Raw genomic sequence first — 14,241 nt, 5'->3', positions numbered from 1 at the left:
GCTGAGCCTGCGCGTCCGGAGCCTGTGCTCCGCAACGGGAGAGGCCACAACAGTGAGAGGCCCGCGTACGGCAAAACAAACAAACAAACAAAAAAAAAGTGAAGGCAAAATAGGGGCTTCCCTGGTGGCGCAGTGGTTAAGAATCCGCCTGCCAATGCAGGGGATACGGGTTCGAGCCCTGGTCCGGGAAGATCCCACATGCCGTGGAACAACAAAGCCCATGCGCCACAACTACTGAGTCTGTGAGCCACAACTACTGAAGCCCTCACGCCTAGGGGCCGTGCTCCACAACAGGAGAAGCCACCGCAATGAGGAGCCTGCGCACCACGGGGAAGAGTAGCCCCCGCTCGCTGCAACTAGAGAAAGCCTGCGTGCAGCAACAAAGACCCAATACAACCAAAAATAAAAATAAATAAATTTATTTTTTAAAAGTGAAGGCAAAATAAAGCCGTTTCAGGCAAATGAAAATGAGACAACTCATCACCCACAGACATGAACTAAAAAAATATTGAAGTAGTTCTTCGAGAAAAAGAAGTCTCTGACAGAAATATGAAAAAACAAGTGAAAAGCAACCTATGAGAATAAATCACAATATTAACTGTACAAAACAATGATGATAATGCCAAAACTATATCTAACATTTTAAAGTATCATAGCAGTGACACAGGAGGTGGGAGGGCGTTCAGGGCAGTTTGAGTATCAAAGCAAACAGCAGTGTCGGGGGGCAGTAAAGGCAGGTGCGAACCCAGGCTGAACTGTAAAAACACGCCCTGTGTCTGCGACTGTATATCCGACAGCCGGCACAGGAACACAGAGTTAAAAACACTTCATACTTCTCAAAGAAGGTAAGAGAGAGGACACAGAATAGGTGGGACAGACAGAACACAAATAGTAACACTGTACCTATAAACTGAAAGACTGCAATTACATTTAAATAGAGCAAATACTCTAATTAAAAGATAAGAACTAAAAAAAAAAAAAAAGATAAGAACTATCAAACTGATTAAAATAAAAACTACACACTATTCACAGAGGTACATGTTAAGATATAAAATCACAGTCAGGCGAAAGGAAAAGATACCCAGGCAAACACGGACAGGAAACCGATGTGCAGATATCACTGTCAAATAGTGTCTGAAGTAAGAAGCGTTACTAGAGATAAAAAGGAAAATTTCATAATGATACAAGTTCAATCTAGCGAGGAGAATTCTAAATTCGAATGTACCTAATAACATAATCTCAAAATATCAACACATAAAAACGGAGAGAAGTAGAAAAGGAGAAACAGCCAAATTCATCATCACAGTGGGAGCCTTTAATGCATCTCTCAGTGGAAGGGGGCTGTCCAGTACGCAGTCACGTGCAGCTATGAGGCAGTGATGCTGGAAGCGTGGCCGCTCCACACTGAGATGTGCTGCAAGCAGGAAACGCACAGCGGACTTTAAAGACTTAGTACGAAACAAAGAGCGTAAAATATTTCATTCGTTTTCTTATGTTGATGACACACTGAAATGATAATATTTTGGATATCTGTGCTAAATAAAATATATTAAAAGTAATTTCACCTATTTCTACTTTATTTAACGTGGCTACCAGAATCTGAATTACATGATTAACAAACCTGATCTAACCGATACACACAGAATACTGCGTTCCCGCGGATACGCATTGCTTTCAAGTGCCCAAGGAACACTTAACAAAATGAATGTGTATTGGGCCATTAGGAAAGCTCAACTCATTTCAAAGGATTGAAATAATGCAGGGTATCTTTAGGGATTGCAGTAGATAGACAGTTTATGCCCCCTCAAAATTCATCCCCCCCAAGGCGATGGTATTAGGAGGCACGGACTCTGCGAGGGATTAGGTCCTAAGTGCAATGAGCTCCCTTGCCCCCGTCCGCCCGGGGAGGACAGTGAGAAGAAGCTGGACATCTAGGGACCAGGAAACAGGACTCACCAAACATGGAATCTGCCGGCACCTTGATCTTGGGACTTCCCAGCCTCCAGTACTATGAGAAATAAATTTCTATTGTTTATAAGTCAGCTAGTCTATGGTATTTTGTAACAACAGCCCAAAAAGACTAAGATAGGGATCTTCATGGAATTAAGCTAGAAATCAACAAAAAGATAAGGAGAAAAGCCTCCCCAAACACTGGGAAGTTAAACGACACACTTCTTCAAAATTTTTTTAAATAATAATTTTTAAAAACACAATGAAAATTAGAAAATACTTTTACATAAAAGATAAATGAAAGTTTGGCTTATTCAAATTTGTGGGATGCAGCTAATGGTGTTTAGAGGGTAACTTACAGCCTTAAACACATGTACTGGAAAAGAAAGAAGGCTAAAAATCAATTAAGCATCTATCCCAAGAAACCAGAGAAAAGAATAGCAAACGAAACACAAAGCAAATGGAAGAAAAAGGAGCACAAAATAAGGAAATAGAGAACAAATATGAAATTAAAAAAAAAAATCAATAAAGCCAAAAGTTGGTTCTTTGAAAGGACTGATAAAATTGATAAACCCCTAGAGAGACTGATTAAGAAAAAGAGACAAAGCACAAATTACCAGTATCAAGTATTTTTTAAAGGGGATATTATGAACCCCTTTACACTTACTAATTGGAAAGTTTGGGTGGCCTGAATAAATTCCTAGCAGGGGAAAATGCTTTACCTAAACAGACACAAGAAGACATATAAAATCAGAAAAATTCTATTTCCATGAAAATAATTAAATCTGAAATTAAAAGCCATCCCTTAATGAAAATCCTACACCAGCTGGTTTTGCCAATCAATTCTTCCAAAAATCTAAGAAAGAAAACACCAATCTCACAGGAACTCTTCTGGGGGTAAAAAAGGAACACTTTCCACCTTGTTTTATGAGACGAGCATAACCTTGATACCAAAACCCAACAAGGACAAGAAGTATAAGAAAGTAAAATTACAGACCTTGAATACAGATGCAATAATCCTAAACAAAATTAACAAATAAAATCCAACCAAAGGAGAATACATCAAGATCAGGTTGGGATTATTCTAGAATCACAAAATTTTTTAAAAAGTTAAATCACCACATAAAAGAAAAATCACTTGGTTGTTTTAAAATTTGCAGAAAATATACTTAAGAAAATTTAATGTAATAATTTTAATTCATGATTTTAAAAAACTCTTAGCAAAGAGGAAATTTTTCATATTTTCATAAAAATATCTACAAAAAAGCCACAGTAGGGCTTCCCTGGTGGCGCAGTGGTTAAGAATCCACCTGCCAATGCAGGGGACATGGGTTCGAGCCCTGGTCTGGGAAGATCCCACGTGCCGCGGAGCAACTAAGCCCATGAACCACAACTACTGAGCCTGTGCTCTAGAGCCCGCAGCCACAACTACTGAGCCCACGTGCCACAACTAATGAAGCCCGTGTGCCTGGAGCCTGTGCTCCACAACAAGAGAAGCCACTGCAGTGAGGAGCCCGCAGTGAAGAGTAGGCCCTGCTCACCACAGCTAGAGAAAGCCCACACGCAACAACGAAGACCCAAAGTAGCCAAAGAAATAAGTAAAATAAATAAATTGTTTTTAAAAATTAAAGAAAAGTTACAGTAAATATCATATGTAATGGTGAAATAGTGAAAGCTTTTCCTCTGATACTGGGAATGAGACAAGGATATTTATTCTCATTACTTCTGTTCACCACTGTATTGGAGATCCTAGCCAGTACAATAAGGCAAGAAAAAGAAAAAGGGTTACAGCAACTGGAAAGAAAAAAAAAGAAACTTATCTGCAGACATAGCAGTGTATACATAGAAAATACAAGAATTATTACTAGAAATAAATGGATTTAGCAAGTGAATACAGAAAAATTAATTCTATCTCTACATACTAGTAATTTATAATGGCATCAAAAATATGAGATATCTAATTAAACATGCATAAGACATACAGAAAACTGTAAAATTTTAAGACAAATTAAAGAAGATCTAAATAAATGGAGGACTATATATACTGTGTTCATGGATTCTAAGAACAATATTAAAAAGACGTCATTTCTCGCCGCACTGGTCTACAAATTAAATTCAACCTCAATTAAAATCCCGGCACATTTTCTGGGGAAAGACAGCCTAGTGGATTCTAAAATTTATCTGAAAACGCAAAGGGTCAAGGTTAGCCAAGGCAATACTGAATCATGACTCAGGTGTAGGATTTAAATTACCAGATATGAAGACTGACTAAATCTACAGTAATTTAGATAGCGTTGCATTTGTGCAAAAGAGACAAAAAGATCAATGGAGCAGAGGGGAGTCCAGAAACAGACCCATACACTTACGGTCACTTGATTTACAACAGAGATGACACTGCAGCACACTGGGGAAAGGATGCTTTTTTTAATAAATTACAACCGGATAGCCATACACTTAAAGGAAAAAAAAAAAAAAAAATGAAGCCTGGCCCCTATCTCACACAATAAACAAAAATCAGTTTCAGATGGATTACAGATCTAAATGTAAAAGATAAAACAATAAAGCTTTTACAGGATAACATCTTCATGCAACTTCGTGATGATATCTTTCAATGAACACAAAGCTCATTAAATATTACTGAAAAGACTGATCACCTGGGGTACATTAAAATAAAAAATTATGCTTTTTAAAAGACACCACTGAGAAAGTGAAAAGGCAAACACCCCCCCAAAAAAACCTGCCATACATATATGTACTCAGAATATATAAAAAGAACTCCTTCAAATCAGTAAGAAACAAAACAGACAACCCAATCAAAAAATGGGCAAAAGACAATTATTTCACCAAAGAACGTAAGCAAATGGCTAACGAACGCCAGGGATGTTTACTGGCCATCAGGGAGCAAGTCCCCACCCCACTGAGTTCCTACCACTCAACACCACCAGACAGCTACAACCAAAGAACTGCCGATACCGAGGGTCAGAACAACCAACGGCTCACACACTGCGGGAGGTAGGACAACGGTCACGACCACCACCTTGGATAGAGCCTACTAAGGCTGAACATACTCCATCACCTGGCAGTGCTACTCCTTTGAACACACCCAACAGAAACACATACATATCTGTACCAAAAAGCAAGAACATTCAGGGCAGCATTTGTAAAAACTAGAAACAACCCAGATACCCATGAACAACAGAAAGAATAAATTATGGTACATTCATACACTGGGTTATTAAATAGCAGATGAGAACGAACAAAGCTACACGGATAGAGCTCGCAAAGATAATGTTGAATGAAAGAATCAAGAAATAAAATATACACGTTACTTTATTCCATTTACACAAAGTCAAGAACATGCCAAGTTAATCAACGGCAGAAAGTCGAGACCACAGTTAGCTCTGGGAGACAATTACTGGGAGTGGGTGGGAGGGGGCTTCTGGGAAGCCTGGTAATGTTCTATTTCTTGGTCTGGGCAGTGGTTACAAGAGTGTGTTTGCTTAATGAAAAATTCACTGCGATGTACACTTATGCTTTGTGAATTTTTCTGACGTATGTTCTGTTACAGTTAAGTTTTTCTTAAGTACACTATTACTTGCCTACATAACCTGGCAGGAGTTTATTCACACGCCTACATGGTCACACAATTAGCCACCAAACAGAAGACAAATGCCAAGAAAGGGAAGGATCCAAAAAATGTTTACTTAATGGTTCCTGTGTTTCTAAAACGCTGGACTCAGGTGCTCAGGTGGTGAGGTGAGCTGGTGACGTCATCACATTCTCCACTCAACAAGGCATTTCCAGGCTACAACAAGGAGCAGCAGCTAGCAACAAATCACTGAGCGACTGTCCCATTGGCTGGTGTGACAACCTCCACTGCATGAGACTGGACTTTACAAAACTCCTGTCCCTTACTTGTCACAAATCCCTTGTGCTCATCCTTTCAAAAAACTACACTTCAGTGTATGTACCTCAAATTATAAGAAGACAAATACAGCTACGAAAGAAACAAAACAAAACAAAAAACCCCAAAGTACTGAAAAGATTTACAAATACTACAATAAAATCCCAGTAAAACATAATTTGGCCAACCCTTCTAAGCTTGTGGTAATAAAATCTGACCCAAACAAACCTGGTAATTTACAAGATTCAAATGAGAAAAAACTTAATGATTCTCAAATTGACAAAGACAGAACATCACAGCACTGACATCAGATTATTGTTGCTAAAAAGGAAATCCAAATGTTGAGCTTACCCATCTTTCAGGAGAGTTGACTAAAGCCCAGAAATGCATTAAGGCTAGCAATTATTCATTTACTAATTTACCACTGCAGACCCATCCTGAGAGAATAAATGCATGCTTATTCATGTCCACCTGAAAGCACCATAAAGGCACCTATATGAATAGGTAAAATGGCACCTACACCTCGTAAACACCCAAGGAACACACACATCTCCCACTGTGCTCTGTGCCACCCAGTGCACACTCTTCTAGCTGACACCCTCTCCCTGCTCCTGTCATTAGATCCTCACTCGGCTCCACAAGAAAAGGCCTTGAAACACTGCTCCAAACACAATATCCTTAGATGAAAAACTTCAGTGTGGCTGTAAGCTTTATAATTCTCATCTGCCACAGAGAGAGCTCCAAAGGAATCCATCTTCCGTCTTCTATCCCCTCAAACAAACCTGATTTACAAAACACCGGTGTTCTGAGAAAGGTGGCTGTAAAAATATTTCTCCTGTGAAATCAATCCTATTTGTCCAGTAAATTTCATTAGGAAATTGGAAATACATAACACAACCCATGGAAATACACATTTAGGCAAGGAATAGCTTAAGACAGCGAAACGGAAGGCACCACAGAGCTTGGCTGCTTCATAGCCCTTTTTCAAAAACCCTGGAGCACTCTTCCAAATCTAGGCAGTTCCTTCTGCCGCTCTAAAGGGGAACAAGGGCAATAAGGTGTTTTTACAGAACTTTATGGTACACTGGAGTTTGTTCTCACTAAGAAGTTTAATCCTCAGGAATTTTATCTATATGAGACTTACAAATAACAGAACCACCATTTCACGAGTGATTACGCAAAATACACATCGAAAAATTTCAACATCGTAAAAAAGCGTTTAGAAAAAACTCAGGTGAAAATCACCCATACCTGTGGAAGCGCGGTATTGAGCTGCCTCTGCAAGGAATCTCTTTCGTGACCAACCTCGTGTAACTTCCCCTGGGTTAAGGCCAGCGTTTCTTGGGTCTCTCTCAGAGTGTCAAGGAGACGGTCCCTCTCTTCCAGCATGGAGACCATCAACTGTTCAAAGTGTGAATCTGCATCTGGCTGTGAAGGGGAGCTGGACCCATGGCTCCCACTTCCTCCTGGGGGGCCTTCTGCTTCACTGATGGTCGGCATCACCTCGCACATCATCTTGAAATGAAAGACCCAGACCACAGTCATCAAGTGCAAAATAAAGGCTTCCCCAAAGCTGCAACTTTATAGCTATCTGTAGCTGATAAGTGAAAGGCTGACAGCCTCATTATTCCCAGATCTGACTGCTCTGCTCTGTACAGAAAAAAACTGGGAAAACGTACACATGCATATACAAAGTGCCCAGAACACACAAGATGAAGACATTTAATACTGACAGTAATCCAGTGAAGGGGTAAAGACCAAAGAAGACAACCCTCACATAAAGAACAAACCCTGTGGCATTCTCTCTGCAAAGCTGTACTTTCTAGTTGTTGAAAACAAGTGTGCTTCTGTAACCTTTTTTTTTTTCCTTTCTATTTCCCGGTGGGGGAGAGAAAGTCAAAACACGTGCCATCCAATCATTTTTCAGGAAAAGCACAGAAGGAGCATACAGCCAGTAAAACTGACAAGTACAAAATCCATCAGGCATCTTAGAGGAATGTGTGCAGTCAGCTCCTAGGAAGGACTGACGGCTCCCTGAATTCTTGGGCTGGATTTGGTGAGCGATAAACGGAACTGGACTCGTTAAGGGCGCGAGAGGTGTTTTTCAACGGCTACAATGGTTGGTCAGTCAACCTAACTTACGTAAATTAACAGACCCCCCCGCCCCCCAAAAATTCCACAATGGAAATATAGCAGGTCGAGACAGACGTGCACGGCTAGGAAGGAAGGAAAAGTGAAAGGTGAGATTACGAGAGGCTACTAAGTGTCTCAAATATAATGACGGGGCGAGGGGCAGGGGGCCGGTTCCCGAGGCTGCCGCCGGTGCTCCGGGCTCGGCGGACCCCCGGGACGGAGATGCCCAGGACCGCATACCACGCACCTGACAGTGACAACGACTCTACCCCGCTCGCACCCGCACCCGGTGCTGCAGCAGCCCGGACGCCAGGGTGGCGAGAACGATTCACCACGGGAACCCAGCCTGGCTCGGGACTTCCCGCGGCTACAGGTCCTCGCCCCCGCGCCCAGCGCTGGGGTCCCCGGGGGCGCGGGTCACCTGGCGCTGGGGTCGGGGAGGGGGGGCGCACGGCCCCGAGAGCCCGTTCGCCGGGGGTCCCGCGGGCAGCGCCCCCTGCCCCAGCGACCCCGGGCCCCGCTGCACACCCTTCCCCCGGGGCTGACACTCACCAGCCGCGCGGCCCCCGCGGGGAGGGCGCCGGCGCCCGGGGCCCCGCTCCGCCCCAACCCTGTTTCAGTCCCCCTATCCCTTACCTTGCTCGCCGGCGGGAGCGGGCGAGGACGCTCCGCGGCGGCTCGCGGGCGGCTGCTCGCTCCAGGCGAGCTCGGGGCCCGACGAAGGCAGCCCGCGCCCGCCGCCCGCCCCGCGCCCGCCGCCCCGGGCCCGCCGCCCCCAGTCACTAAGGCCGGCCTGCGGCCGGACACTGGCAGAGCACAGGAGGAGCGGGCCCGGCTGCGCGTCGCCGGCGTCAACGTGCCCGACGTCGGGCGCGTCGGCGCAGCGTCAGCGCCGAGCGCCGCCGGCACGCCCCGCCCCGTCCCCCGGGGGAGGAACTCAGGGGGCGGCCGAGTGTGCAAGCACCGCCTCCTCAGGGGGGCGGGCTCGCCTCTCGGACGCCGATTGACTGGATACAGTAGAAGCCCCGCCCCCGGCCCCGCCCGGGTGGGTGAGCCTCGGTCGAGTCGCCGCTCCTGATTTCCGGCACCGGGCTCCGGGTTTTGGTTCTCTTTCCGAGCAGCGTCTTCCAACTCGGGGGCTGCCCCCAACTCTCCGCTTACAGCCGCGGAGGACACCGAAGGCCGTTATCGAGCGTCTGCTGGGTGCCAGGTTCTGAGCCCGACACTTCCCGAAGGTCACGGCTACACACCTTACGCCGGAGCGCACCCCAGTGCAAGTCACCTGTTCGCAGCCGGTCGGAGCCTGCGGTGTGGCCTCCGGAGCCTCCTAGGAACCGGTCCTTGCACGATTCGGAAGGACGCGGTTTCGACGCAAGACCCATTACCGAGCTTTACGTGCAGTACCTGGGGAGGCAGAGATGGGCAGCGTTTGATGTTGAGGCTCCTGGGCGCTGTGTCGAGAAGGCAGGCTTTGGAGCTAGGCACACCTTGTTCACCTTCCAGCAGATACTTCTCCCTGCGGTGTGGGCCTGGGCACCGCGGGGGAACCCACTTGTAAGATGGGAGAGTGAGTGATACAGACCTACCCCAGGGCTGTTATAAGAAACAGAATGTGTAGGGAGCACCTAGTCAAGGACCTGGCTGGGGAGGTACTCAGCGAATGGTGGTCATTTTTATCTTTCTCAACATTGTTATCCTTATTCATATCCATATTTCATCCTTGCGCAAGCTTTCAAAAATCCCTGCTGTGTGCCAAGTCCTGTGCTATATATTGCAGATGCAGAGATTAATAAATACACCTTTAATAAATTAAAGCAGATGCTCCCCACTCAAGGTCTGACTCCTGGATCACAAACTCTTGGCAAAACAAAATGTCCAGGCATTGTTGCCAAGTGACACTGGCTGCTGTCTCGCTAAGTCTAAGTACAGGTTGCATGGTGGGGGAGGGGGGTGAAGCCTTCCTAGGTAGATTCCTTGATTCCCAGTTGTGAACTCACCAAGAACAGGTGCTATGTCTGATTGGCTTTCTTACCTCCCAAGTCCAGGACCACACCTTTCATCCATGTATTTGTTCATTCAATAAATATTTGAATGACTCCACATAAATATGAATTTGCATCCCTGATCCAGGGTCTGTAACAGAGGAAAACATCCAGCTCTCCTCAAGTGTACCAGCTTAATTCATCCAGCCCATATTGGCATCATGCTCAGCAAGTACCTGCCTCCTAAAAAATCAGCACAATACTAAAATTGTGTTCAACAGAGTAGAATGTTCGTTCACTTCATGAACATTTATAGAACACTGTGAGCCAGGCATGGCCTAGGTTTGGGGAACACAGGACTGCGAAAGACATCAATTCACAGCCTGGAGGGGAGAAGAGAAACAGACTATTACAATGTCTGTCCTATAAACTGCGTGTGACTTGGTGCCTTGGGACTGCAGAGGAAGGAGGAACCAACTCTCCATTTGGCATCACAGGGGCTTCACAGAGGGATAACGTCTGAGCTGGGTCTCAGGATGAGCAGTTTTCCAAGCAGAGAAGGGAGAAGCCCATTTGGTATAACGGCAGGAAAATGAGAATCCCAGATTTCACTCATTTTCATGCATTCATTTCACTCCCTCAGATTGCAAAATCAGTTAAGAGGAAAATTGTAAGCAACCTCAAATGGCCAACAAAAAAAGACTGGTTAAATCATTGCACTGCAAATGACAGAAAGCTTGATGACATTCAGAGGTATATTTTAGATGACTGGCAAAATTCTTTATCCTGACTGTGGTGGTAGGTACATGACTGCATGCGTTTGTCAAATCTAACAGAACTGTACATTAATTGTAAATTGTGTCCTAACTTTAAAAAATTGAAGTATAGTTGATTTACGATGTTGTGTTAGTTTCAGGTGTATAGCAAAGTGATTTGGTTATGCATACATATATATCTATTTTTTTTCAGATTCTTTTCCCTTATAGGTTATTACAAAATGATTAAGTATAGTTCCCTGTGCTATACAGTAGGTCCTTGTTGGTTATCTATTTTATCAACATATACCTAATTTTTTTAATGGGGGAAAAAACTTCAAAAAATACCAAGTTACACACAAGTATATAGAGTGTGAGCCCTAATTCAAAAAAGAAAAGTTTGTGTTTAGTTGAAGTCTGTATTATCGAAAATTTATTAGCTTGTATCTGAAAAATTCTAAATATTATTGATATTAATCAAAGTGATACAATTTTCATAAAATGAGTCTTACATGAAAAAGTTTTGAAAAGTGAAATTCAATTTTAACTCTCAAATTTGTAAAACAAAAACATGTATGTCTATATGTGAAAACATTGTTACTGAGTTCAGTTAGTTTCTTACATTTCTCTATATATGTATGTACAGAGATACTCCTAGAAAGAGTTAATGTCAGCCTGTTGGCAGGGGTTGTCTTTGAGGGGGACAATGGGTTGTTTTCACTTTCTTCTTTGTGCTAGTTTGTGCTTTCCAGATACTTTATCATGAATGTGCATTCTTTTTATCATTAGAGGAAAAAACCCCACCAGCGTTACTTTCATAAAACCTAGGCAAGAACAAGCCATGGCACACTGCTTTCAGGAAGCTAAGATGACATTTTGGTGTAGTTATCTATATCACTCAACTAAACTCTTTCCCAGAAGTATTCACCTGAAAAATATTTCAGAGGCTTAGTCAGGAAAACAATGAACATGAGAAATGTTTTCCCTCCAATTCTTCTATTAAAGGCTAGATAAAATATGGGAGTACAGGTGGGGGCTAGAGTGTTTTTTACTGTGCTCAGAGTTGTGTTTTCACAAATGTGCCCGCCAGCGTGGACTCTCCAGATGATGTAGCTGTCAACCTTGAGCGTGGCCTGGGCCACCTCCCCTTTCTAGAGAGGTAAGGGGCCCGGGAGGAGAGGTGAGATCAGAATGTGGCCTGGCCTCTACCACAGAGATCCAGGTCTACTGGAATATGTAAAGCAACCTAATGAATGGTGGTGGGACAATACTATTCGGGGTTGGGGTGGGGTGGAGAGGTCTGAGCTGGCCGTGGGTGATGGAGGACGTGGCTCTCCGTTTAAGAGGAGGAAACTGAAGCTCAGAGATGCAAACAGCCTTTGCCCAGCAGCACCCAGCTAATTTGGGAAGAGCTGGGACTGTAGCCTTGAATGAATGGGGGCGGTCCTAATGGCTGATCTCATCACTATGCTTGTGAGCAAGGATGGTCTCTTAAAGGGACCCCCAAAGAGGAAGCACTTTATCAGTGGGTCTCAGCGCTGGCCCAGTAATCCAGTCCCCTGCAGAGGAGGTGAGGCCCTGGGCTTCATTAGCTTGATGACTTTAGCCATTAGAACCAACCCTGTCTGGGTTTCCCATGTATCCCTGCCGAGGTGAGGAGGGGTGGACAGACACAGAGAAAGGGAAAGAAAGAAGACTATTCGTCTCCTTTCGTTCTTAAGATAATTCCCCACACGGCTGTTCCTGTATCCTTCCCACTATGCACATGAGGAAACTGAGGTCCCAGTGGCCACCAAGCAAGGAAGAACATCAGCCTGCCTGGTCCAGTTTCCACGGCAGTTCTGTTGCCCACAGTTGACCAGTGAGCTGACGTTTTGGCCCATGACCGAGGCTGTCCGGAGCTTGGTTGGTGCGTGTCCATCCCCAGGAGAAGGAAGGAGAAAAAGCATTTACAGAGAACCCCTAACTCGTGTAGCCTCACTCAAGCCTCACAAGTGTATCTTCCGTCCTTTCATGGATGTGAACGCTGAGACGCGGAGAGATCAGATCACCTGTCCAAGGCCCACAGTTTATGATTTGGTAGAACCTGGGGGTCTTGAACCCAAGACTGCCTCCAAAGCCAGTTTTCGTGCTGCCACAACAGAACGAGTCCCCAGGCCGCCAAAGCTGGGGACAAATCCCCTAGGCCAGGGCATCAAGGCACTAAACCTGATGCCCATCGAGGGTCTACGTGCCTCTCCACCTCCTGGTCTGAAACACGCCCCACTGTCCCAACACAGCGCTGGGCACAGGGAGTTACCAGCTCCTAGAGGACCTCAGAGCCTCCCACACGGACATGAAGACGTCCACCCCTTTCATCCGTGTAAGTTTATTTATTTATTTATGGCTGCGTTGGGTCTTCGTTGCTGCGCGCAGGCTTTCTCTAGTTGCGGTGAGTGGGGGCTATTCTTCGTTGTGGTGCGCGGGCTTCTCATTGCGGTGCCTTCTTGTTGCAGAGCATGGGCTCTAGGCGCGTGGGCTTCAGTAGCTGTGGCACGCAGTCTCAGTAGTTGTGGCTCACGGGCTCTAGAGCACAGGCTCGGTAGTTGTGGCACACGGGCTTCGTTGCTCCACGGCATGTGGGATCCTCCCGGACCAGGGCTCGAACCTGTGTCCCCTGCATTGGCAGGCGGATTCTTAACCACTGTGCCACCAGGGAAGTCCCCGTGTACTTATATTTAAAAGCAAGTCATAAGCTCCTTGCAACTTGCTTCTCTTGACAACTTCATTATGCTCTTCAGATAGAGCCAATCTAATAAAAACGCCCAGCAATTGGAGGAAGAAGGGCCTGGGCAGGTAGTTCAGACTCTCCAAAGGCTCGGCTGGGGCCCCAGCCCTGACCTTTACCTTGACCTCGAGTGGAGTCCATAGCCATACGAAGCCTTGATCTCTTCATCTGTAGACAGGGATAATAACACCCACACTAACTATCACGCTGGGATGTTGTGAGACTCATGGCTGGACATGAGAAGTGACCACCCTGGCAGCCCTGCTGGTTCCCTGCTGAGTCTAGTCATCAGGCCCCTCTTTGAAAGGCGCTTTTGCCTAGTTCAAGTCTTGGTCCTGCTTCTTTTGGACATGGCTGTGTATTCTTAGGCAAATCCTCTCTGGGCCTCAGTTTCCTCATTCCTGAAGTGCGGATGATAGAACCGCCTCATGGGGATGGCTCTGAGGGTTTTGCTAGTTGGGAAGGGCGATATAGAAGATCTCTATTATCACCTGAGGGGGTCCGTTTCATCCAGGCCATGCCCATCCACCCTGGAGAGAATCGGGATTGAGCTGAGTCCTCTGGTATCTCATTGTCCTTTGCCCCCGAAAGGCTATGAGAGGGGCTGGACCCTGATCTTGTCAATTCCACATAAGGGACAGTGCAGGGGCTTGTGGGGTTTTCCTCTCTGTCAGAAGAGAGAACAGCATGGGAGAAAGCCTTGTGGTTCTTCTTCCTATTTGCCCCCTGACCTTCAGGACATGCAGCCAG

At 45.4% G+C, this 14,241-nt stretch overlaps 1 protein-coding gene across 3 annotated transcripts in view; it reads right to left on the bottom strand.

The window, feature by feature from the left end:
- Positions 1 to 8,810, bottom strand: part of PPFIA1 (PTPRF interacting protein alpha 1) — an 88,391-nt gene extending 79,581 nt beyond the window's left edge. For all 3 annotated transcript variants that reach the window (XM_060019460.1, XM_060019458.1, XM_060019459.1), the window contains exons 1-2: positions 8,624 to 8,810; positions 7,106 to 7,369 (exon numbers count right to left, since the gene is read on the bottom strand). In XM_060019460.1, the coding sequence (XP_059875443.1) occupies positions 7,106 to 7,369 (264 nt within the window). In that variant the 5' untranslated portion in view covers positions 8,624 to 8,810. The remainder of the gene's footprint in view (positions 1 to 7,105; positions 7,370 to 8,623) is intronic.
- Positions 8,811 to 14,241: the final 5,431 nt, after the last annotated feature.

This window comes from Delphinus delphis, chromosome 8 (assembly GCF_949987515.2).
Source record: "Delphinus delphis chromosome 8, mDelDel1.2, whole genome shotgun sequence".
NCBI lineage: Eukaryota > Metazoa > Chordata > Mammalia > Artiodactyla > Delphinidae > Delphinus > Delphinus delphis.
The sequence above is the reverse complement of the archived record's forward strand: the minus strand, read 5'-3'. Positions and strand labels throughout refer to the sequence as shown.